The 24045-nt window shown below is 52.9% G+C and overlaps 1 protein-coding gene across 2 annotated transcripts in view; it reads left to right on the forward strand.

Moving 5' to 3' along the window:
• Nucleotides 1-24045, forward strand: part of LOC146830124 (uncharacterized) — a 163799-nt gene that overhangs the window by 60470 nt on the left and 79284 nt on the right. For both annotated transcript variants that reach the window (XM_085604352.1, XM_085604354.1), the window contains exon 4: nt 4307-4345. In XM_085604352.1, the coding sequence (XP_085460478.1) occupies nt 4307-4345 (39 nt within the window). The remainder of the gene's footprint in view (nt 1-4306; nt 4346-24045) is intronic.

The following is a 24045-nucleotide window of genomic DNA, read 5'->3' on the forward strand; positions in this document are numbered from 1 at the left end:
AGCCAGAGGCGTCTAACATGGCACTGGAGGTGTCTAGTGTGGAGCTGGAGGTGTCTAGTGTGGAGACGGAGGAGTCTTTTGTGGAGCCGGAGGAGTCTTTTGTGGAGCGGGAGGTGTCTAGTGTGGAGCCGGAGGTGTCTAATGTGGAGCCAGAGGAGTCTAGTGTAGAGCCGGAGGTGTCTAATTTGGAGCCAGAGGAGTCTAGTGTGGAGCCGGAGGTGTCTAGCGTGTAACTGGAGGTCTCCAGTGTAGAGTCAGAGGTGTCTATTGTGGAGCCAGAGGTGTCTATTGTGGAGCCAAAGGTGTCTAGTTTGGAGCCAGAGGTGTCTAGTGTGGAGCCGGAGGTGTCTAGTGTGGCACCTGAAGTGTCTAGTTTGGAGCCGGGGCATCTAACATGGCGCTGGATGTATCTAGTGTGGAGCCGGAGGTGTCTAGCGTGTAACTGGAGGTCTCCAGTGTAGAGTCAGGGGTGTCTACTGTGGAGCCAGAAGTGTCTATTGTGGAGCCAGAGGTGTCTAGTTTGGAGCCAGAGGTGTCTAGTGTGGAGACGGAGGTGTCTAGTGTGGCACCTGAAGTGTCTAGTTTGGAGCCGGAGGTGTCTAACGTAGCGCTGGATGTATCTAGTTTGGATCAGGAGGTGTCTATTGCGGAGCCGGAGGAGTGTAGAGTGGAGCCGGGGCATCTAGTGCGGAGCCAAAGGTGTCTAGTGTGGAGCCGAAGGTGTCTAGTGTGGAGCTGGAGGTGTTTAGTGTGGAGCTGCAGATGTTAGTGTGGAGCTGGAGGTTTCTAGTGTAGAGCCGGAGGTGTCTAGTTTAGAGCCGTAGGTGTCTATTGTAGAGCCGGTGGTGTCTGATTTGGAGCCGGAAGTGTCTAGTGTGGAGCCGGATGCGTCTAGCGTGGAGCAGGAGGTGTGTAGTTTGGAGCCGGAGGCATCTGTTGTGGAGCTCGATGTGTCTAGTGTGGAGCCGGAGGAGTCTTTTGTGGAGCCGGAGGTGTCTAGTGTGGAGCCGGAGGAGTCTAGTGTAGAGCCGGAGGAGTTTAGTGTGGAGCCGGAGGTGTCTAGCGTGTAACTGGAGGTCTCCAGTGTAGAGTCAGAGGTGTCTAGTGTGGAGCCGGAGGTGTCTAGTGTGGAGCCGGAGGAGTCTAGTGTAGAGCCGGAGGTGTCTAGTGTGGAGCCGGAGGAGTCTTTTGTGGAGCCGGAGGAGTCTAGTGTGGAGCCAGAGGTGTCTAGTGTGGGCCAGAGGAGTCTAGTGTAGAGCCGGAGGTGTCTAGTTTGGAGCCGGAGGAGTCTAGTGTGGAGCCGGAGGTGTCTAGCGTGTAACTGGAGGTCTCCAGTGTAGAGTCAGAGGTGTCTATTGTGGAGCCAGAGGTGTCTAGTTTGGAGCAAGAGGTGTCTAGTGTGAAGCTGGAGGTGTGTAGTGTGGTACCTGAAGTGTCTAGTTTGGAGCCGGAGGCATCTAACGTGGCGCTGGATGTATCTAGTTTGGAGCCGGAGGTGTCTATTGTGGAGCCGGAGGAGTCTAGTGTGGAGCCGGAGGAGTCTAGTGTGGAGCCGGAGGAGTGTAGAGTGGAGCCGGGGCATCTAGTGCGGAGCCAAAGGTGTCTAGTGTGGAGCCGGAGGTGTCTAGCGTGTAACTGGAGGTCTCCAGTGTAGACCTGGAGGTGTCTAGTGTGGAGCGGCAGATGTCTAGTGTGGAGTTGCAGATGTCTAGTGTGGAGCCGGAAGTGTCTAGCGTGGAGCAGGAGGCATCTAGTTTGGAGCCGGAAGGATCTAGATTGGACACGGAGGCATCTAGCGTGGAGCCGGGGATGTCTAACGTGGAGCCGGAGGCATCTAGCGTGGCGCCACAGGTGTCTAGTGTGGAGCCGAAGGCATCTAGCGTGGCTCCGGAGGTGTCTAGTTTGGAGCCGGAGGCGTCTAGTGTGGAGCCGGAGGAGTCTAGTGTGGAGCCGGCGGCGTCTAGTGTGGAGCCAAAGGTTTCTAGTGTGGAGCCAATGGTGTCTAGTGTGGAGCCGAAGGTGTCTAGTGTGGAGCCGGAGGTGTTTAGGGTGGAGCCGGAGGTGTCTAGCGTGTAACTGGAGGTCTCCAGTGTAGACCTGGAGGTGTCTAGTGTGGAGCGGCAGATGTCTAGTGTGGAGTTGCAGATGTCTAGTGTGGAGCTGGAGGTGTCTAGTGTAGAGCCGGAGGTGTCTTGTTTGGAACCGGAGGTGTCTATCGTGGTGCCAGACGTGTCTAGTGTGGAGCTATAGGCATCTAGCGGGGCTCCGGAGGTGTCTAGTTTTGAGGCGCAAGCATATAGTTTGGAGCCGAAGGCGTCTAGCATGGCGCTGGAAGTGTCTAGTTTGGTGCCGGAGACATCTAGTGTGGAGCTGGAGGTGTCTATTGTGAGCCAGAGGCGTCTAGTTTGGACCTGGAGATGTCTAGCGTATAGCCGGAGGTGTCTAGTGTGGATCAAGAGGCGTCTAGTTTGGAGCCGGAGGCATCTAGTGTCGCGCCGGAGGTGTCTAGTGTGAAGCCGAAGGCATCTAGCGTGGCTCTGGAGGTGTCTAGTTTTGAGCCAGAGGTGTCTAGTTTGGAGCCGAAGGCGTCTAGCATGGTGCTGGAAGTGTCTAGTTTGGAGCCGGAGGCATCTAGTGTGGAGACGGAGGTGCCTAGTGTGGAGACGGAGGTGCCTAGTGTGGCGCCGGAGGTGTCTAGTGTGGCGCCTGAGGTGTCTAGTGTGGAGCCTGAGGTGTCTAGTGTGGAGCCTGAGGTGTCTAGTTTTGAGCGGGGGGTGTCTTGTTTTGAGCCGGAGGTGTCTAGTGTGGAGCCAGAGGTATATAGTGTGGAGCTGGCGGCATCTAGCGTGGCGCTAGAGGTGTCTAGTGTGGAGCTGAAGGCATCTAGCGTGGCTCCGGAGGTGTCTGGTTTTGAGGTGCAGGTGTCTAGTTTGGAGCCGAAGGCGTCTAGCATGGCGCTGGAAGTGTCTAGCTTGGTGCCGGAGACATCTAATGTGGAGCCGGAGGTGTCTATTGTGGAGCCAGAGGCGTGTAGTTTGGAGCCGGAGATGTCTAGCGTAGAGCAGGAGGTGTCTAGTGTGGATCAAGAGGCGTCTAGTTTGAAGCCGGAGGCATCTAGTGTGGAGCCGGAGGTGTCCAGTGTGGAGCCGGAGGCATCTAGTGTCCCGCCAGAGGTGTCTAGTGTGAAGCCGAAGGCGTCTAGCGTGGCTCCGGATGTGTCTAGTTTTGAGCAGGAGGTGTCTAGTTTGGAGCCAAAGGTGTCTAGCATGGTGCTGGAAGTGTCTAGTTTGGAGCCGGAGGCATCTAGTATGGCGCTGGAGGTGTCTAGTGTGGCGCCGGAGGTGTCTAGTGTGGCGCTGGAGGTGTCTAGTGTGGCACCGGAGGTGTCTAGTGTGGAGCCTGAGGTGTCTAGTGTGGAGCCTGAGGTGTCTAGTTTTGAGCGGGAGGTGTCTAGTTTTGAGCGGGAGGTGTCTTGTTTTGAGCCAGAGGTGTCTAGTGTCATGCCAGAGGTATATAGTGTGGAGCTGGCGGCGTCTAGTGTGGCGCCGGAGGTGTCAAGTTTGGAGGCGGAGGTGTCTAGTTTTGAGCCGGAGGTGTCTAGTGTGGAGCCGGAGAGGTCTAGTGAGGAGTCGGAGGTGTCTTGTGTGGAGCATGAGGCGTCTAGTGTGTAGCTGGAGGTCTCCAGTGTAGAGCTGGAGGTGTCTAGTGTGGAGCTGCATATGTCTACTGTAGAGCACGAGGTGTCACTTTGAAGGGCCTCACACTTACAACGGCCCACGTGACCCCAGACTCATAGTCATGTAATGTTCGCCTCTGAAGGTAAACCACAGCTCGATGCGTGTCCGTGGGAGTCACGGTCAGCGGGTGGGACCCCCGGGTGCACCTCTGACCCCAGGAGCTCACTCTTGGATGCTGCAGGTACCCTCCGGGTGCGGGAGGGCCAGTGTCCTCAACGTACCGTGGAATGGGGTCCCTGGACCCGGGGCTCCTGCTGACCAGGGCCGTTTCTACCATTAGGCAAGACTACGTGGCCGCCTAGGGCGGCAAAAGAGGGAGGGCGGCAAAAAACATGAGTTTGGGAATATCTAATGCATTAATTCTTCTAGCCTGATTGACAGGGGGAGAGAGTGATGGTAGTAAAATGGAGGGGGCGGCATTTTTCAATTCTTGCCTAGGGAGGCAAAACACCTAGAAACGGCCCTGCTGCTGACACTAGACTCCATCAACCAATGCGATCTCCTTACTCTGAGAGTTGAACCACACCTTTACTAACTGCTAATGTGAGGCCTGCATTGTCCCCTTACAGAACCCGAGGAGCCAGAGAAGACGGAGGCGCCGGAGGCGAGTGAGTATGGATGGACTGACCATCAGGGCGTCATTGACGGAACTCAGTCACTAGAGGGGGAGATCTAACAACAGGGCTAGCAAACATGACATCGTGTATTGTGAATAATGAGAAAAACCTACCACAGAAACACTGATAGTTAAGAGGAAAGAGCAGCCAAGAGTCATGCTTTTCTTAAACAAGCATCTGCAATGCAATAGGTCTCGCATTTACGTCAGTTTTAGCTATTGGCATTGTAAATGACAAAGCCTTTTATTTATGTTTTGGTTTTTAAAACATAAATTAATAGCATTGTCATTTACAATCATACATGCCAATAGACCCGATTCAGGAAGGAGACTATCGATTTCTCAAGCCAAAAATGGCATTATTTCAGCTGTCTTCCGCCTGAAATTGGATTTTCTACAATAGAAGTCACTAGGGAATTTTCATTCTCCCGATTTTTTACTTTAAATCTCCCACGTCCCTGTCCTACAATGTTGGCATGTATGTTTACAATGCCAATAGCTTAAACTCGCGTAAATGCGCAGCCTATTGTATTGACAATGCTTGTTAATCTCCCACGTCCCTGTCCTACAATGTTGGCATGTATGTTTACAATGCCAATAGCTTCAACTCGCGTAAATGCGCAACCTATTGTATTGACATGGCTTGTTAATTTTGTACTTGAGAAACGATCATGAACTGCGAAAGAGTATTCGAATGTAGAGTGAATCAGGTAATTGACTCAAGGGAAAAACTTGGATCCTTCAACACAGGAAACTCCGAGTACAACTAAAAAGCTGTGGAAGTTGGCGAGAAGTCAAAGAAAGCGAATGGGCGCTGCGCTGATAAGTGAATGTTTACCGCGTGTCGGGAGGGAGCTGCGGACGCCATTGTTGACTGGGCGCTGTGTTACAGTGAAAGCGGGTGCCGCGCAGATACCTACAGCACGCCCCCTGGGAGAGGGAGGGGGGGGGGAGCCATTGTTGACTGTGCGCACGTGCTATTAATCTAAAAGGGTGTGTTTATTGTGTGGCCCCATTGTAAAAGTGAAAGGGCGCATAGCGCGCTGCAAATAAATTTAAAAAGCGGCCGCCATTACTAAAGCCGGCATCCTATCAGTGCTCTTCGGATAAACTGAGAAAAGAGTTCTCAGAAGGGCTAATGTAAGCTAAACAGTAAGGACATGGTAAAAGGTCCAGTCCTGATGGGAAGTAACAAATGCAGACAAGGCGTTACTAAGGAGGGACTAATAAGCCTATTAATGAATCAGAAACAACCATTTACAAACGATAGCAACAGGAGCCAATAAAAAAGAAGTGCGGAGAGTGTGGGGAGCTTTAAGTCCATACCCGAGTACCCCATGCCTCACAGCAGCGCATGCGCTGCCCAGGCTCGACCTAAAAAACGATATTTTGAACCTTCTACCCCCGACAACACAGGAAGTGACTCCACAGGACCTTAGACCCTGAGGACTTCACAGAGCGTGATACTCATGAATGTAAAAAGAAAGTCAACTATAATCATAGAAAATCATAAATATCTTATTTACCACCCATATGTGAACTCGGGCGCTACAGTGGTACGTCAGGTGTGCCTCCATCACATCGTCTGACACAGTCACTGGATTCCAGACAATCATTTTACAGGGAACTTGTTGGACTTGGCCCTTTTTGCAGGGTCATCCCTAAACTTTTTGCCTTCCTCCTGTATTTTCTCTGACCTGTTGTTGGCTGTTTTATGACTCTGGGCACCTTACCACTGCTGATCAGTGCTAAGGTGCATATGCTCTCCCTATGGTAAAATGTATACATTGATTGGTGTCCATGTTTGGCTTATTTGGTTTACTATCAGCCCCTAGTAAAGTGCACAGGAGTGCCAGGGCTTGTAAATACAAATGCTGCTGGTGGGCTTGCAGCACTGGTTGTGCCACCCACAGAAGCGGCCTAGTAAAATGTGTCTAGGGTCTGCCACTGCAGAACCTGCGCGTGGTCTGGTACTGTTGCGCTGATTGCGCAAGTGCACCTACTTGCCAGTCCCCAAACCTTCACTTAACTACATATTAGTCACCCCTCTGGTAGGCCCAAGGGCAGGGTGCATTGTAGGCATAAGGTAGGACATGCCCTGATGTATGTGGCATGTCCTAATAGTGAATTACAGCCATTTTCGTTTTTCACTATTGAAGGCTACCTGCTCTCCATAGGCCAGAATGGGCTGCTGGAATTATTACACGCTATAATCCCAGTGGACTCAGAGAGCATGGTAGAAACTCAGAATAATAAAATACTTCTTTTAGTAAAGTTTATTTTAATATCCTGTGTTTGTAAATACTATTTTTAGAAAGTTAGTATTTACTGACCTGGCCATTTCAGTCTGCCTCTGGTTTGTGTGTGTGTTCTGCCTAGTAACAGTAAGGAGCTGGGGAATTCCAGGAGACAGGCTGGCTGCCAGGTGGTGGGTAGAGAGATTACACCAGGATGGGTGGGAGGAGTACCCCTTGACTCTGAATAGACCTGTGCTCTGCCACCACAATGCCGGCTCCGCCCCCTGTGGAGCGGCTGATGTCTCTGCCCTGCTGCTGAAAGGAAAGTGCAGAGTCACCACAACAAAGGGCTCCAAAACCGGACGGAGCCAGGCCCAGGCCCCCTGGCGACAAAGAACAAAAGAAACTTGCTATAAAAGAAGGAGCCCTGCTCCTAAGAAATCAGATCCTGTTTGCGCCAAGAAGAAACTCTGCCTGAAGAGAAGGACCTGGAAAAGCTGTATGGAGGAGTACTGTCTCTAAGCCTGAGAGACTGGCCTGCGGTGGGTGCCTTCCTGCTGGAAGGAGAGGAAGAAAAGACTGAGAAAGACTTTTGATCAACTTGTGCTTATCAAACAATCTCCAAGGGCTTGCTTGTGAACTTGCCCACTGAACTGCGCCCCAGGAACAGTGGGCGCTACCTTTCCCCCGGAAGAAGAGAAGCTGCTGGAGGTGATTCTGCCAATGCTGACCCCAGAGAACCTGTGTGCCCCTCATCTGTCTGAGCACCGCAACTTCTGCCACCGGGGCTGCTGTGAGCACAGCAAAGGCCTGCCTACCTGGCCCGAGCACAGCAAGCAACTGCCCCCCGAGCCGTAGCTCGCAAAGTAAGGAAGAGACTAACCAGCCGAGCCTCTGCGACCCCCCTGGCCGTGGAGACCACTGTAAGGACCTGTGACGCACTGTTCATCACCTGAGCGAAGCCGACAGTGCTGCGACGCGCTAGAAATCACCCCCGAGCTGCCCCTCCTTCTGCCAACCTCGTTGTGTGCCTGGGACCGTCCTGAAGCACCCCACGAAACATCGCCGCCCGCTGACTACGAGGGATGACAACGCGATGTGGGACACTCCTCTGGGGACCCCTGAGGCTGCTACGACCATTTTCCCCAAAGAACAAAGGTACTGTGAGCCGCGCGCCTTGGTACGACCCGTACGTTGCTTTGTTCAGGCCGTACTGGCGCTGTCGTCCCGCTCCGCTGTTCACGCGTGAAGCGTGAGCTTTGGCACTATTCGTATCAGCTGTGCGAGGCGACCCGTGAAGGTACGATCCGTACTCCATTGGATGTATAGGCCGATGCTCACGCTCAGAAAGAGGCGTACCGGACGTGTACGATGCATACCTACGAGGGTACGGTCCGTACGGCTCACGTCCAGCGTACGCGTGCTCACGCGAGAAGCGCGAGGAACGGCACGACACGGCCAAACAGCGGTACGAAGCGTACCAGAGGCGCTACGAAGCGCACAACACCCCAAAGAAGCCTATTTTAGGTAGAAAAGTGCCATCTTAAGAACTGTGTCCTGCCTAAAAGCATTGAAAGTAACTGGAACCTCATTTAAGTGAAGAACTGTATTTTAACCAGCCTGCTTGAAGAAATCTTAGATTTAAAGAACTTTATTTTTGCATAAATACAGTCTTGTGTCTCTGTGTGGTGGGGTGGTGATTATTGTGTGGGACATCTTGAACTCTTAACCTAATGCCCTCTGGAATCTAGCCTGACTGCTCGGGCCACGTTACCTAGAGGGTGAGCAGGGGTTATTTTTAAAGAGGTAATCCTACACCCTGACTTGGATGAAAAGGGTCCCTGCTTGTCGCAAGTGCATACCTGCGCCAACCAGAGACCCCGGATTCTAACATTGGTGGCAGCGGTGAGGATTTACGGATTTGCATTTTTGGTGTCTGCGCAGTGATTACTAGCCATTGCACAGTGAGGACAGTCCAGTAGCTTGAGCCACAGAACTTTTAATTTTAATTTCGCTTGCCAAGAAAGAAGATCCCTTGTGTTTGGAGTCATGCCTGGCCCAAACAGCATTGAGAAATCAATCTCGGAAACCTCTGAAATCCTAGGAATGGAATGGGAGGCGTCAAAACTGGACAGCTACAAGAGAACTGAACTTAAGTACTTCTGCAGGAAGCTCAAGGTTCCACATGCAGGATGCAAAAACAAATCAGATCTCTACAAGGCACTGAAAGCCTGGATTGAATCAAGGGGTGCAACTAAGGAAGTTACACCATTGAAACCAGCGGAAAGCGTTCGCAGTTTTGGCAGAGGCCTGTCGCCAGAGGAGCTGGCAGACAGATAGGCCGCCAGGGATCATGAAATACAGTTGGCAGAGCTGGAAGTAAATGCCCAATTGGAGCTAGAGAGCAAGAAGATGGTTCTTGAAGAAAGAAGATTGGAACATGACTTGAGAATGAAGAAACTTGATATGGAGCTCGAGACGCTGTAGGCCATGAGTGTTTCAGCCCAGCAGCAAGAAAGGTGCGTAGCTCAGAGGTTGAGCTTTTCTGAGTGGGAGGAGGAATCCAGCTCAGATGGTGGCAGCAATATTGAATTTTCTAGTGCTGAGAGAGTAGTACGCACACCCAGAGATGTGGCGCCTGACTTGAAGGAGGGGGTTAACATACACCAGGAGGTTCAAGGGCATGAGGTAGCTCCAGTAGTGCGCAGTATCCCTGAAGGGAATAGGGTAGCTGGCGCAGGGGTTCATGGTCCTAGTGGCGGGAGGGACACTCTACTGACTCTAGATGAGAGGTGCAGGGAGAGGGGTTCCCCCAAAATTGAAGTCCTGATATGTGACTGTGAAGACCGCCCAGAAGAGTGTGGGTTGTGTGACAGAGACAGTCAGATACTGTCTTGCCAGTCTCAGGAGAGTGGTGTGGAGTACGTGTGCGAGGCACTGGATGGTGAGGTGAAGGAAAGTTTGGTCAACCCTGCTAGGAGGCTGTGTGATCCAATTGTGGGAGAGCATATTGTAAGTCCCTGTTTTCCAGAGCTATGCCAACACCTGTTGGAGAGTGAGTTCTCTGACCGCAGGGAGCTCACATTGGAGGCAGACCTTTTGGTGGAGTCCAGAGGGTCTGGAAAGGCATTGGGGAGTGATCCCAAGAGGAGTGGTCCAGGTATCTTCAAACCCAGTGTGGTGGAAGTGGCTCAGAGTAGCCCAACTAGGTCCTGTAATAGTGAGAGGGGTGTAGGGCCTCACGTCCTGTCTTTAAGGGGAAGGAGTGAGAAGGGGTTATGTCCCGGTAGTGCCCGACCTCAGTCTCAGAGCTTGGATGGTTCTTTAAGGTAACACCAGGTGGGGAGCCTAGTCTGTCCTGAGGGGCTGCCCGTTGTGCGGGATCCCCTAGTGTCTGGTGAACAGGGAGTGTCTGTAAACAGGCCTCCCTCAGTTCTAGTGTCTGGCAGTACTGCTCCAGTTGGGAGGGTGCAGAGGTCCAGATTGAGGGGTGAGAGGGGGAAAGAGTCCCCAGTGGAAAAACCAGTGGGTCAGGGGCCAGCCAGAAGGGCTGCGTCACCAGTGAATGACCATGGTGACACCACTTCTGTCCTGGGGGATCTTCAGGCACTGTCAGATGGACAGGGGTCGGGAGATCAGCCCCAGACAGACTGTCACACGACACATGAGTTATGTGTCACCCTCAGGGGGGGCATGCGTGCTCCCCGGGAAGTCCTGGTGCGCCAGGCGAGCGTTTAACCGCATGGGTTGGTCCCAGGGTTGGGAAGCCAGGTTCAGGTGTTGTCTGACCTGGAGGGTGGGACCACTGTAATCAGTGTCCTGACCCATGTTGCTTCTAGGGGTACCACGCCAGTTGGGAGTGGGCAGTACTCTGGAAGGGGGTGCAGAGGGAGGGAGTCCTCGCCTCTGACCCCGGCTCAACTGAAGGGTTTAGACCCTAGGTTGGAGGGCCAGGTTCAGGGTGTCCCCCCTGACCTGGACGCCCAGTTGCAGGATAGAACCTCTGAACTGGTGGGCGAATTGCGCAGGACACCTGCCCCAGGTGCCCTGCCAATTCTGGAAGAGGGTACCACTCCAGGTGGGAGGGTACAGAGCCCCAAGGAGGAGGACCGGGTGTGGGAGAGGCCACCCCAGTCTTTGGTCCAGCCGCCGGGTACAGGCCTGGGGCTGGTGGGTCAGTGCCAGGATGTCATACCTGACCTGACAAGGGGGAGAATGGACAAAGGGTGCCAAGCACCTGGGGCTACTGCCCCCCGCTCCCTGGCGCCACAGAGGTTTGAGAGCCCTGAGAGGCATACGGCCTGGGTCTCATCCCTGACTACCGTCAGTGGCCACTGTAGCATTTTGCTATCTGTCTGTTGGGACACACCTGTGGGACAGTTAAGGTTAGGTGTTGCACAGGTGGTGTCCACAGGTGAGGAGAAGGGTTCCCCATGGATTGGCTTGGTGGGCCCTGAGAGTATGGACAGAGGGAGTCCAATAGGTTCAGATTGGCGTAGAACTGGAGTCTGCCCCTGCAGTTGCGGGCCAGGTCCTTGTTCTATCGCCCCAAGCAGGGAAGACCATCACGGTGGTGATTGGTCTACCCTGCGTTTTGGCTGGAAGGGGGTTGTGTTGGACTTGGCCCTTTTTGCAGGGTCATCCCTAAACTTTTTGCCTTCCTCGTGTATTTTCTCTGACCTGTTGTTGGCTGTTTTATGACTCTGGGCACCTTACCACTGCTGATCAGTGCTAAGGTGCATATGCTCTTCCTATGGTAAAATGTATACATTGATTGGTGTCCATGTTTGGCTTATTTGGTTTATTATCAGCCCCTAGTAAAGTGCACCAGGAGTGCCAGGGCTTGTAAATACAAATGCTGCTGGTGGGCTTGCAGCACTGGTTGTGCCACCCACAGAAGCGGCCTAGTAAAATGTGTCTAAGGTCTGCCACTTCAGAACCTGCGTACAGTCGGGTACTGTCATGCTGACTGCGCACCCACTTGCCAGTCCCTAAACCTTCCCTTAACTACATATTAGTCACCCCTCTGGTGGGCCCATGGGCAGGGTGCATTGTAGGCATAAGGTAGGACATGCCCTGATGTGTGTGGCATGTCCTAATAGTGAATTACAGCCATTTTCGTTTTTCACTATTGAAGGCTACCTGCTCTCCATAGGCCAGAATGGGCTGCTGGAATTATTACACGCTATAATCCCAGCGGACTCAGAGAGCATGGTAGAAAGTCAAGTTTAGTATGCCTGAACTCAGAATAATAAAATACTTCTTTTAGTAAAGTTTATTTTAATATCCTGTGTTTGTAAATACTACTTTTAGAAAGTTAGTATTTACTGACCTGGCCATTTCAGTCCGCCTCTGGTGTGTGTGTGTGCTGCCTAGTAACAGTAAAGGAGCAGGGCTGGGGAATTCCAGGAGACAGGCTGGCTGCCAGGTGGTGGGCAGAGAGATTACACCAGGATGGGTGGGAGGAGTACCCCTTGACTCTGAATAGACCTGTGCTCTGCCACCACAATGCCGGCTCCGCCCCCTGTGGAGCGGCTGATGTCTCTGCCCTGCTGCTGAAAGGAAAGTGCAGAGTCACCACAACAAAGGGCTCCAAAACCGGACGGAGCCAGGCCCAGGCCCCCTGGCGACAAAGAACAAAAGAAACTTGCTATAAAAGAAGGAGCCCTGCTCCTAAGAAATCAGCTCCTGTTTGCGCCAAGAAGAAACTCTGCCTGAAGAGAAGGACCTGGAGAAAGCTGTATGGAGGAGTACTGTCTCTAAGCCTGAGAGACTGGCCTGTGGTGGGTGCCTTGCTGCTGGAAGGAGAGGAAGAAAAGACTGAGAAAGACTTTTGATCAACTTGTGCTTATCAAACAATCTCCAAGGGCTTGCTTGTGAACTTGCCCCCTGAACTGCGCCCCAGGAACAGTGGGCGCTACCTTTCCCCCGGAAGAAGAGAAGCGGCTGGAGGTGATTCTGCCAACGCTGACCCCAGAGAACCTGTGTGCCCTTCATCTGTCTGAGCACCGCGACTTCTGCCACCGGGGCTGCTGTGAGCACAGCAAAGGCCTGCCTACCTGGCCCGAGCACAGCAAGCAAATGCCCCCCGAGCCGTAGCTCGCAAAGTAAGGAAGAGACTAACCAGGCTCCAAGCGCCGAGCCTCTGCGACCCCCCTGGCCGTGGAGACCACTGTAAGGACCTGTGAAGCACTGTTCATCACCTGAGCGAAGCCGACAGCGCTGCGACGCACTAGAAATCACCCACGAGCTGCCCCTCCTTCTGCCAACCTCGTTGTGTGCCTGGGACTGTCCTGAAGCGCCCCACGAAGCATCGCCGCCCACTGACTACGAGGGACGACAACGCGATGTGGGACACTCCTCTGGGGACCCCTGAGGCTGCTACGACCATTTTCCCCAAAGAACGAAGGTACTGTGTGCCGCGCGCCTGGGTATGACCCGTACGTTGCTTTGTTCGGGCCGTACTGGCGCTGTCGTCTCGCTCCGCTGTTCACGCGTGAAGCGTGAGCTTTGGCACCATTCGTATCAGCTGTGCGAGGCGACCCGTGAAGGTACGATCCGTACTCCATTGGATATATTGGCCGTTGCTCACGCGGGAAGCGTGAGGTTCAGCAAGAGGCGTACCGGGCGTGTACGACGCGTACCTACGAGGGTACAGTCTGTACGGCTCACGTCCAGCGTACGCGTGCTCACGCGAGAAGCGTGAGGAACGGCACGACGCGGCCAAACAGCGGTACGAAGCGTACCGGAGGCGCTACGAAGCGCACAACACCCCAAAGAAGCCTATTTTAGGTAGAAAAGTGCCATCTTAAGAACTGTGTCCTGCCTAAAAGCATTGAAAGTAACTGGAACCTCATTTAAGTGAAGAACTGTATTTTAACCAGCCTGCTTGAATAAATCTTTGATATAAAGAACTTTATTTTTGCATAAATACAGTCTTGTGTCTCTGTGTGGTGGGGTGGTGATTATTGTGTGGGACATCTTGAACGCTTAACCTAATGCCCTCTGGAATCTAGCCTGACTGCTCGGGCCATGTTACCTAGAGGGTGAGCAGGGGTTATTTTTAAAGAGGTAATCCTACGCCCTGACTTGGATGAAAAGGGTCCCTGCTTGTCGCAAGTGCATACCTGCGCCAACCAGAGACCCCGGATTCTAACATTGGTGGCAGCGGTGAGGATTTACGGATTTGCATTTTTGGTGTCTGCGCAGTGATTACTAGCCATTGCACAGTGAGGACAGTCCAGTAGCTTGAGCCACAGAACTTTTAATTTTAATTTCGCTTGCCAAGAAAGAAGATCCCTTGTGTTTGGAGTCATGCCTGGCCCAAACAGCATTGAGAAATCAATCTCGGAAACCTCTGAAATCCTAGGAATGGAATGGGAGGCGTCAAAACTGGACAGCTACAAGAGAACTGAACTTAAGTACTTCTGCAGGAAGCTCAAGGTTCCACATGCAGGATGCAAAAACAAATCAGATCTCTACAAGGCGCTGAAAGCCTGGATTGAATCAAGGGGTGCAACTAAGGAAGTTACACCATTGAAACCAGCGGAAAGCGTTCGCAGTTTTGGCAGAGGCCTGTCGCCAGAGGAGCTGGCAGACAGATAGGCCGCCAGGGATCATGAAATACAGTTGGCAGAGCTGGAAGTAAATGCCCAATTGGAGCTAGAGAGCAAGAAGATTGCTCTTGAAGAAAGAAGATTGGAACATGACTTGAGAATGAAGAAACTTGATATGGAGCTCGAGACGCTGGAGGCCATGAGTGTCTCAGCCCAGCAGCAAGAAAGGTGCGTAGCTCAGAGGTTGAGCTTTTCTGAGTGGGAGGAGGAATCCAGCTCAGATGGTGGCAGCAATATTGAATTTTCTAGTGCTGAGAGAGTAGTACGCACACCCAGAGATGTGGTGCCTGACTTGAAGGAGGGGGTTAACATACACCAGGAGGTTCAAGGGCATGAGGTAGCTCCAGTAGTGCGCAGTATCCCTGAAGGGAATAGGGTAACTGGCGCAGGGGTTCATGGTCCTAGTGGCGGGAGGGACACTCTACTGACTCTAGATGAGAGGTGCAGGGAGAGGGGTTCCCCAAAAATTGAAGTCCTGGTATGTGAGTGTGAAGACCGCCCAGAAGAGTGTGGGTTGTGTGACAGAGACAGTCAGATACTGTCTTGCCAGTCTCAGGAGAGTGGTGTGGAGTACGTGTGCGAGGCACTGGATGGTGAGGTGAAGGAAAGTTTGGTCAACCCTGCTAGGAGGCTGTGTGATCCAATTGTGGGAGAGCATATTGTAAGTCCCTGTTTTCCAGAGCTATGCCAATACCTGTTGGAGAGTGAGTTCTCTGACCGCAGGGAGCTCACATTGGAGGCAGACCTTTTGGTGGAGTCCAGAGGGTCTGGAAAGGCATTGGGGAGTGATCCCAAGAGGAGTGGTCCAGGTATCTTCAAACCCAGTTGGGTGGAAGTGGCTCAGAGTAGCCCAACTAGGTCCTGTAGTAGTGAGAGGGGTGTAGGGCCTCACGTCCTGTCTTTAAGGGGAAGGAGTGAGAAGGGGTTATGTCCCGGTAGTGCCCGACCTCAGTCTCAGAGCTTGGATGGTTCTTTAAGGTAACACCAGGTGGGGAGCCTAGTCTGTCCTGAGGGGCTGCCCGTTGTGCGGGATCCCCTAGTGTCTGGTGAACAGGGAGTGTCTGTAAACAGGCCTCCCTCAGTTCTAGTGTCTGGCAGTACTGCTCCAGTTGGGAGGGTGCAGAGGTCCAGATTGAGGGGTGAGAGGGGGAAAGAGTCCCCAGTGGAAAAACCAGTGGGTCAGGGGCCAGCCAGAAGGGCTGCGTCACCAGTGAATGACCATGGTGACACCACTTCTGTCCTGGGGGATCTTCAGGCACTGTCAGATGGACAGGGGTCGGGAGATCAGCCCCAGACAGACTGTCACACGACACATGAGTTATGTGTCACCCTCAGGGGGGGCATGCGTGCTCCCCGGGAAGTCCTGGTGCGCCAGGCGAGCGTTTAACCGCATGGGTTGGTCCCAGGGTTGGGAAGCCAGGTTCAGGTGTTGTCTGACCTGGAGGGTGGGACCACTGTAATCAGTGTCCTGACCCATGTTGCTTCTAGGGGTACCACGCCAGTTGGGAGTGGGCAGTACTCTGGAAGGGGGTGCAGAGGGAGGGAGTCCTCGCCTCTGACCCCGGCTCAACTGAAGGGTTTAGACCCTAGGTTGGAGGGCCAGGTTCAGGGTGTCCCCCCTGACCTGGACGCCCAGTTGCAGGATAGAACCTCTGAACTAGTGGGCGAATTGCGCAGGACACCTGCCCCAGATGCCCTGCCAATTCTGGAAGAGGGTACCACTCCAGGTGGGAGGGTACAGAGCCCCAAGGAGGAGGACCGGGTGTGGGAGAGGCCACCCCAGTCTTTGGTCCAGCCGCCGGGTACAGGCCTGGGGCTGGTGGGTCAGTGCCAGGATGTCATACCTGACCTGACAAGGGGGAGAATGGACAAAGGGTGCCAAGCACCTGGGGCTACTGCCCCCCGCTCCCTGGCGCCACAGAGGTTTGAGAGCCCTGAGAGGCATACGGCCTGGGTCTCATCCCTGACTACCGTCAGTGGCCACTGTAGCATTTTGCTATCTGTCTGTTGGGACACACCTGTGGGACAGTTAAGGTTAGGTGTTGCACAGGTGGTGTCCACAGGTGAGGAGAAGGGTTCCCCATGGATTGGCTTGGTGGGCCCTGAGAGTATGGACAGAGGGAGTCCAATAGGTTCAGATTGGCGTAGAACTGGAGTCTGCCCCTGCTGTTGCGGGCCAGGTCCTTGTTCTATCGCCCCAAGCAGGGAAGACCATCACGGTGGTGATTGGTCTACCCTGCGTTTTGGCTGGAAGGGGTGTGTGTTGGACTTGGCCCTTTTTGCAGGGTCATCCCTAAACTTTTTGCCTTCCTCTTGTATTTTCTCTGACCTGTTATTGGTTGTTTTATGACTCTGGGCACCTTACCACTGCTGATCAGTGCTAAGGTGCATATGCTCTCCCTATAGTAAAATGTATACATTGATTGGTGTCCATGTTTGGCTTATTTGGTTTACTATCAGCCCCTAGTAAAGTGCACCAGGAGTGCCAGGGCTTGTAAATACAAATGCTGCTGGTGGGCTTGCAGCACTGGTTGTGCCACCCACAGAAGCGGCCTAGTAAAATGTGTCTAAGGTCTGCCTCTGCAGAACCTGCGTACAGTCGGGTACTGTCATGCTGACTGCGCAAGTGCACCTACTTGCCAGTCCCTAAATCTTCCCTTAACTACATATTAGTCACCCCTCTGGTAGGCCCAAGGGCAGGGTGCATTGTAGGCATAAGGAAGGACATGCCCTGATGTGTGTGGCATGTCCTATTAGTGAATTACAGCCATTTTTGTTTTTCACTATTGAAGGCTACCTGCTCTCCATAGGCCAGAATGGGCTGCTGGAATTATTACACGCTATAATCCCAGCGGACTCAGAGAGCATGGTAGAAAGTCAAGTTTAGTATGCCTGAACTCAGAATAATAAAATACTACTTTTAGTAAAGTTTATTTTAATATCCTGTGTTTGTAAATACTACTTTTAGAAAGTTAGTATTTACTGACCTGGCCATTTCAGTCCGCATCTGCTGTGTGTGTGTGTTCTGCCTAGTAACAGTAAGGAGCTGGGGAATTCCAGGAGACAGGCTGGCTGCCAGGTGGTGGGTAGAGAGATTACACCAGGATGGGTGGGAGGAGTACCCCTTGACTCTGAATAGACCTGTGCTCTGCCACCACAATGCCGGCTCCGCCCCCTGTGGAGCGGCTGATGTCTCTGCCCTGCTGCTGAAAGGAAAGTGCAGAGTCACCACAACAAAGGGCTCCAAAACCAGACTGAGCCAGGCCCAGGCCCCCTGGCGACAAAGAACAAAAGAAACTTGATATAAAAGAAGGAGCCCTGCTCCTAAGAAATCAGCTCCTGTTTGCGCCAAGAAGAAACTCTGCCTGAAGAGAAGGACCTGGCAAAGCTGTATGGAGGACTACTGTCTCTAAGCCTGAGAGACTGGCCTGTGGTGGGTGCCTTGCTGCTGGAAGGAGAGGAAGAAAAGACTGAGAAAGACTTTTGATCAACTTGTGCTTATCAAACAATCTCCAAGGGCTTGCTTGTGAACTTGCCCCCTGAACTGCGCCCCAGGAACAGTGGGCGCTACCTTTCCCCCGGAAGAAGAGAAGCGGCTGGAGGTGATTCTGCCAACGCTGACCCCAGAGAACCTGTGTGCCCCTCATCTGTCTGAGCACCGCGACTTCTGCCACCGGGGCTGCTGTGAGCCCAGCAAAGGCCTGCCTACCTGGCCCGAGCACAGCAAGCAACTGCCCCCCGAGCCGTAGCTCGCAAAGTAAGGAAGAGACTAACCAGGCTCCGAGCACCGAGCCTCTGCGACCCCCCTGGCCATGGAGACCACTGGAAGGACCTGTGACACACTGTTCATCACCTGAGCGAAGCCGACAGCGCTGCGACGCGCTAGAAATCACCCCGGAGCTGCCCCTCCTTCTGCCAACCTCGTTGTGTGCCTGGGACTGTCCTGAAGCACCCCACGAAGCATCGCCGCCCACTGACTACGAGGGACGACAACGCGATGTGGGACACTCCTCTGGGGACCCCTGAGGCTGCTACGACCATTTTCCCCAAAGAACGAAGGTACTGTGAGCCGCGCGCCTTGGTATGACCCGTACGTTGCTTTGTTCGGGCCGTACTGGCGCTGTATTCGCGCTCCGCTGTTCACGCGTGAAGCGTGAGCTTTGGCACCATTCGTATCAGCTGTGCGAGGCGACCCATGAAGGTACGATCCGTACTCCATTGGATATATCGGCCGTTGCTCACGCGGGAAGCGTGAGGTTCAGCAAGAGGCGTACCGGACGTGTACGACGCGTACCTACGAGGGTACAGTCCGTACGGCTCACGTCCAGCAGACGCGTGCTCACGCGAGAAGCGCGAGGAACGGCACGACGCGGCCAAACAGCGGTACGAAGCGTACCGGAGGCGCTACGAAGCGCACAACACCCCAAAGAAGCCTATTTTAGGTAGAGAATTGCCATCTTAAGAACTGTGTTCTGCCTAAAAGCATTGAAAGTAACTGGAACCTCATTTAAGTGAAGAACTGTATTTTAACCAGCCTGCTTGAAGAAAACTTTTATATAAAGAACTTTATTTTTGCATAAATACAGTTTTATATCTCTGTGAGGTGGGGTGGTGATTATTGTGTGGGACATCTTGAACGCTTAACCTAATGCCCTCTGTAATCTAGCCTGACTGCTCGCGCCACGTTACCTAGAGGGTGAGCAGGGGTTATTTTTAAAGAGGTAATCCTATGCCCTGACTTGGATGAAAAGGGTCCCTGCTTGCCGCAAGTGCATACCTGGGCCAACCGGAGACCCCGGATTCTAACAGAACTAGAACCCTATATTCTCATTTATCGTCTCAAATGCTGAGCATGACAGCACAGATATCCCTAGCGCAACCTTAAGACCAGTCATAGCCCCCCATGGACATAATTTAGGGCTTGCCAGGAGATGCTACTGCAACCCCTGCCTTGTACCCTGTGACCCCTGGCACTGCATTTGTGACCCTTGGCCTCAGAACTGGCAAAATCAGTGCCCGGAACTCGCTGGCAGTTTCCTTATGGGCATCGTTTGGGGCTCTAATAATGTTGTTTGCCAATTGTTTTATTACCCTAATAGTAAATAACAATATATTATACATTATAAGTGTTATAAAGAAATGGAACACAAAAAGTTGAAATATGACACACCCTGGCAGCAGAGGCACGTAAAACATGTTTTTAAATGCATGTTGTGTGCATGGGTGCAGATGAGTGTGTTCATGTGAGGGAAAGTGTGCGTATGTGTGATTGTGTGCATGTGTAAGCATCTGTGTGTGTGAGTGGAAGTAAAGGTCACTGTCGCGCGATGGCACTTCTTCTAGCCCTGGCGTTTTGGTGAATTGATCTCCATGAGCCCCCAATTCGCAAGCACACTTCCAGATGCACAGTTCCCGCTTTGAATGTCGGATTACATTCCCAGATGCCAGGGCACAGGCACACATAGCCACTTTGAGCAGGAAATGCCCAGGGACAACTCCAAACGACTAGATTCAGCAATGTATGCCCAGTGGAGCCTCATAACTATGGAAAGACACTGAAATGCCTCAGTTCAGCCCCAGCATGTGCAGTGCCTTCTTCCCGCCACTTCAGTGCATGTGGAGGTTGGCGTGCCAGTCATTTCAGTCCTGCTCCAGTTGAGGACGCCATCTTGGTCGGCCTGATATGGAAACTGAAATGGGACTGTTCAACTTTTCTGCCGCAAGGCTTGTTGACCAACTAATGTTTTGAACTCCTGGCATGCCAAAATCTCATCTATGTGTCAAAATAGATCATATTTACTCCACGGTGCCCGTTACCCAAAACCATCTGGTCACTGCTCGCAAATAAATCTATCTACACCTGAGTACCATGTGCACTTCAGTCAGAAATGTGTCTACCTTATGAAAGCATGATAATGTCTACTCCCACAAAATTTTTTAGGTCTCGCCTGCGTGGGCTGCGCACATGCGCAGGCTCGCTGGCGAGATTTAATGATTTAGAGGGAATTCTGTAAAGGGCTTCAAGCCCCGCCCCTCTTTTCCATTGGCTAGTGTCACCGTTTATGCTAAACGGTGGTCAGCCATTGGGAAAGAGCACTGCGTGATGTAGACTTTTCCATTTTTTGGCCGGCCCACTTGGACAGCTCGCCTGCTTTCCTTCTGAAGTAAAAGGTTTCTTATCTTTATGGGGCCATGTTGGCCCCATAAAGATAAGAAACCTTTTACTTCAGAAGGAAAGCAGGCGAGGCCATCCAAGTGGGATGGCAGAAAAAGAGAAAAGTCCACGTCACAACCGCGGCTGCCTGGCGAGCGCTTACAGACTTGTTTCTTCTGTCTCCCTCCCTCTCTGTGTCCCTCTCTTTTTCTCTCCTCTCTAGCTCTTCCTTCTTACCCCTCTCTATGTATCTATGTTGCGCTCTCTCTGTTTTTGTCTCTCCACTGCTGTCTTTTTACACCTTCACATTATTGTCACCAGAGGTGCAAATAGAGCCAAATTTCGGGGGGGGCTAAGAAATTTTTTCGGGGGGGGGGGGGGGGTGAATCTTTAAGCAATAGGCAGAGTGGAGCTGATTTCGGGGGCTGAATCTTATCTTTAAGCAATAGGCAGAGTGGAGCTGCAGGGGCTCTTAGAAGGGGTGAAACAACAGCGAGGCCTCATTAACATGCAAATGGTCTTTTAAAGACCTGTGAAGTGCTCGGGTGCGGCTGCTTTTTTGCCCGGGAAGGTGTCTCATCCCGGGCTGCCACACACGACGGGGGGGGGGGGGGGGCTGAAGCCCTTTGAGTCCAATGGGTGTTGCGCGCCTGATTGTCACCCTTCACGTCACTTTCTCTCTCTATCGATGTCTCTTTCACACATTACTCCTCCTTCCTTTTGTCCCTCCACCACTGTTTTCTCTTATACCACCTTCTCCCTATCCACCTATCACTTCTCTCTTTTTACTTCTACTTCCCTCTCGTGTCATGGTTTTCGGGGCTGGATTATTAAGTCTCACATGGAGTTAAAACAGAACTGACAAGGAACCAGCGCGTCAATACACAGAGCTGAGGGGCTGCTCCCGTGTAGGACACACTCCGCATTCATACGTGCTTCGGACCTGGTGTTGCTGTGTACTACCGAGGATGACATGCTTCTGAAAACGCTTTTGGGAGGATTCTCTGAGCGCCAGAATAACATTACTCCAAGTTGTAGCAGAGCGGACATGTTGCAGCCCTCCAGAAAAAGGCAAGGTGATGGTGCACTAGATAGTACGCAATGGGCCTTAAACACAGCCGCGCCCGGCCGCCCGCCCAGGGGCCATCAGACAGGGGGCCCGCCAGGCTTACTGGAAGAATACTTGCCTTTAGAATCCCAGGCGGCGCTGTGTCACCTCCGAGGCACTTTAGAATACCAGGCAGCGCCTCAGAATCCCAGGCGGCACTGTGTCACCTACGAGGCGCTTTAGAATACCAGACAGTGCCTCAGAATCCCAGGCTGCCGTCTCCGAGGCACTTCAGAATACCAGGCGGCGCTGTGCAATCTCCGAGGTGCTTCAGAATACCAGGCAGCCCTGTACAATGCCCAAGGCGCTTCAGAATACCAGGCGGCGCTGTGCCACCTCCGAGGCGCTTTAGAATACCAGGTGGAGCTATGCCATTTCAGATGCGTCTCAAAGTACCAGGCGGCGTTGTGCTATGTCAGAGGGCCAATCCCGAGAAGGCCAGGAAGATTTAAGAAACCAGTCAAGAGCTGGGTTCAAAGGGAGGGTTTGGTGGCTGTTGCTAGCGCGAGACCTCTTCCAAGAGGTCAACGCGCCTGCTGAAAAGATTGTGCCCCTCTTGCTGGTTGAGTCCGGGCAGGGCTAAATCTACCTTTCATCCTCCCCAAGTAAAAAAAACATGAACATTTTTGATTTTAATGTATTTTTATTCATATTTGTGTAATAAATATTAGATCTGCCTGATGTGGGCATTATAGCTCTGTACAACAGATAACTTGAAAAGAGGTGGCATTTCTGTTCTAAAATCAACGCATCGCTTATTAAGTAAGTTTGATACTGACGCATGTAAACTCTGTAAGAGAGCCAGTGAGGTTACCGTAGTGCATTGAGGCACGTCATACTGTAGTTGTGTAGTGCTTTACACCCCTGGCGAGGCGCTAGAGTGCACTGGTGACCTGACTGCGCGCTCCTCCGTGGGGGTGGGGCTGTGGATGGAATAGTGCGCGTCTGGCCGGTGACGTAAGTGGGTAGCGTTTGCTGCTCTCTTTTCACTGTGCACTCTCGTGAGTGAGGTGAGAAGGAGGGAAGGCCAGGACACTTAGGCATTAGTATGCTAGTCACTAGATGGAGAAGTGTGTGATTATAGTGTAGCCTTTGTGGGAAGGACGCTGGAGTGTGTGTTCTTGGCAGAGACGGCTCAAGCCACATGACACCATGAGTGCAACAGCCCCTACTCCTGGGTGTAGGAGACCGTTGTGAAAGAGAGGTGTGGTGAAGGCGGGCACCTACTGTCTCCAAAGAGGTCTGCACAGAGCGTGGTTACAGGGAGGGCCCGGGAGCTATAGGATGTGACGTATACATCACTTACAGTGTGTGCTCTGTGGCTCCTCCAGGAGATGCAGAGAAGCAACCTTTCTGAAAGGCCCTTGTACACCCAGTCGGTGCGTGCTCGGGGTGTGTGCTCAGATGTTGCCAATGTGAAGCGACAGAGACGCCTCCCATAAGAGAGGTCACTGTACACCCAGTCGGTGCGTGCTCGGGGTGTGTGCTCAGATGGTGCCAATGTGGAGCGACAGAGACGCCACCCATAAGAGAGGTCACTGTACACCCAGTCGGTGCGTGCTCGGGTGTGCTTGGTGTGTGCTCGGGTGTGTGCTCAGAAGAGTCCACTGTGAGGGACAGCGACGTCACCCATAGGAGAGGTCACTGTACACCCAGTTGGTGTGTGCTCGGGATGTGTGCTCACGGTGCGTGCTCACGGTGTGTGCTCGGATGAGTCCACTGTGAGGGACAAATAAGCCACCCATAAGAGAGGTCACTGTACACCCAGTCGGTGTGTTCTTAGGGTGTGTGCTCAGGGTGTGTGCTCAGGGTGTGTGCTCAGGGTGTGTGCTGGGGTGTGTGCTCACGGTGTGTGCTCACGGTGTGTGCTCGGATGAGTCCACTGTGAGGGACAAATAAGCCAACCATAAGAGAGGTCACTGTACACCCAGTCGGTGTGTTCTTAGGGTGTGTGCTCAGGGTGTGTGCTCACGGTGTGTGCTCGGGGTGTGTGCTCACGGTGTGTGCTCGGGAGTGTGCTCGGGTGTGTGCTCACGGTGTGTGCTCACAGTTTGTGCTCGGGGTGTGTGCTCACGGTGTGTGCTCGGATGAGTCCACTGTGAGGGACAAATAAGCCACCCATAAGAGAGGTCACTGTGCTTAGGGTGTGTGCTTAGGGTGTGTGCTTAGGGTGTGTGCTCGGGGTGTGTGCTCGGGGTGTGTGCTCACGGTGTGTGCTCGGGGTGTGTGCTCACGGTGTGTGCTCGGGTGTGTGTTCACGGTGTGTGCTCACGGTGTGCGCTCGGGGTGTGTGCTTAGGGTGTGTGCTCAGATGAGTCCACTGTGATGGACAGAGACGTCTCCCATAGTTGAGGTCACTGTACACCCAGTCGGTGTGTGCTCACGGTGTGTGCTCGGATGAGTCCACTGTGAGGGACAAATAAGCTACCCATAAGAGAGGTCACTGTACACCCATGCGGTGTGTTCTTAGGGTGTGTGCTCAGGGTGTGTGCTCAGGGTGTGTGCTCGGGGTGTGTGCTCACGGTGTGTGCTCGGGAGTGTGCTCGGGTGTGTGCTCACGGTGTGTGCTCACAGTTT

This window comes from Triturus cristatus, chromosome 5_1, assembly GCF_964204655.1.
Source record: "Triturus cristatus chromosome 5_1, aTriCri1.1, whole genome shotgun sequence".
Lineage (NCBI taxonomy): Eukaryota > Metazoa > Chordata > Amphibia > Caudata > Salamandridae > Triturus > Triturus cristatus.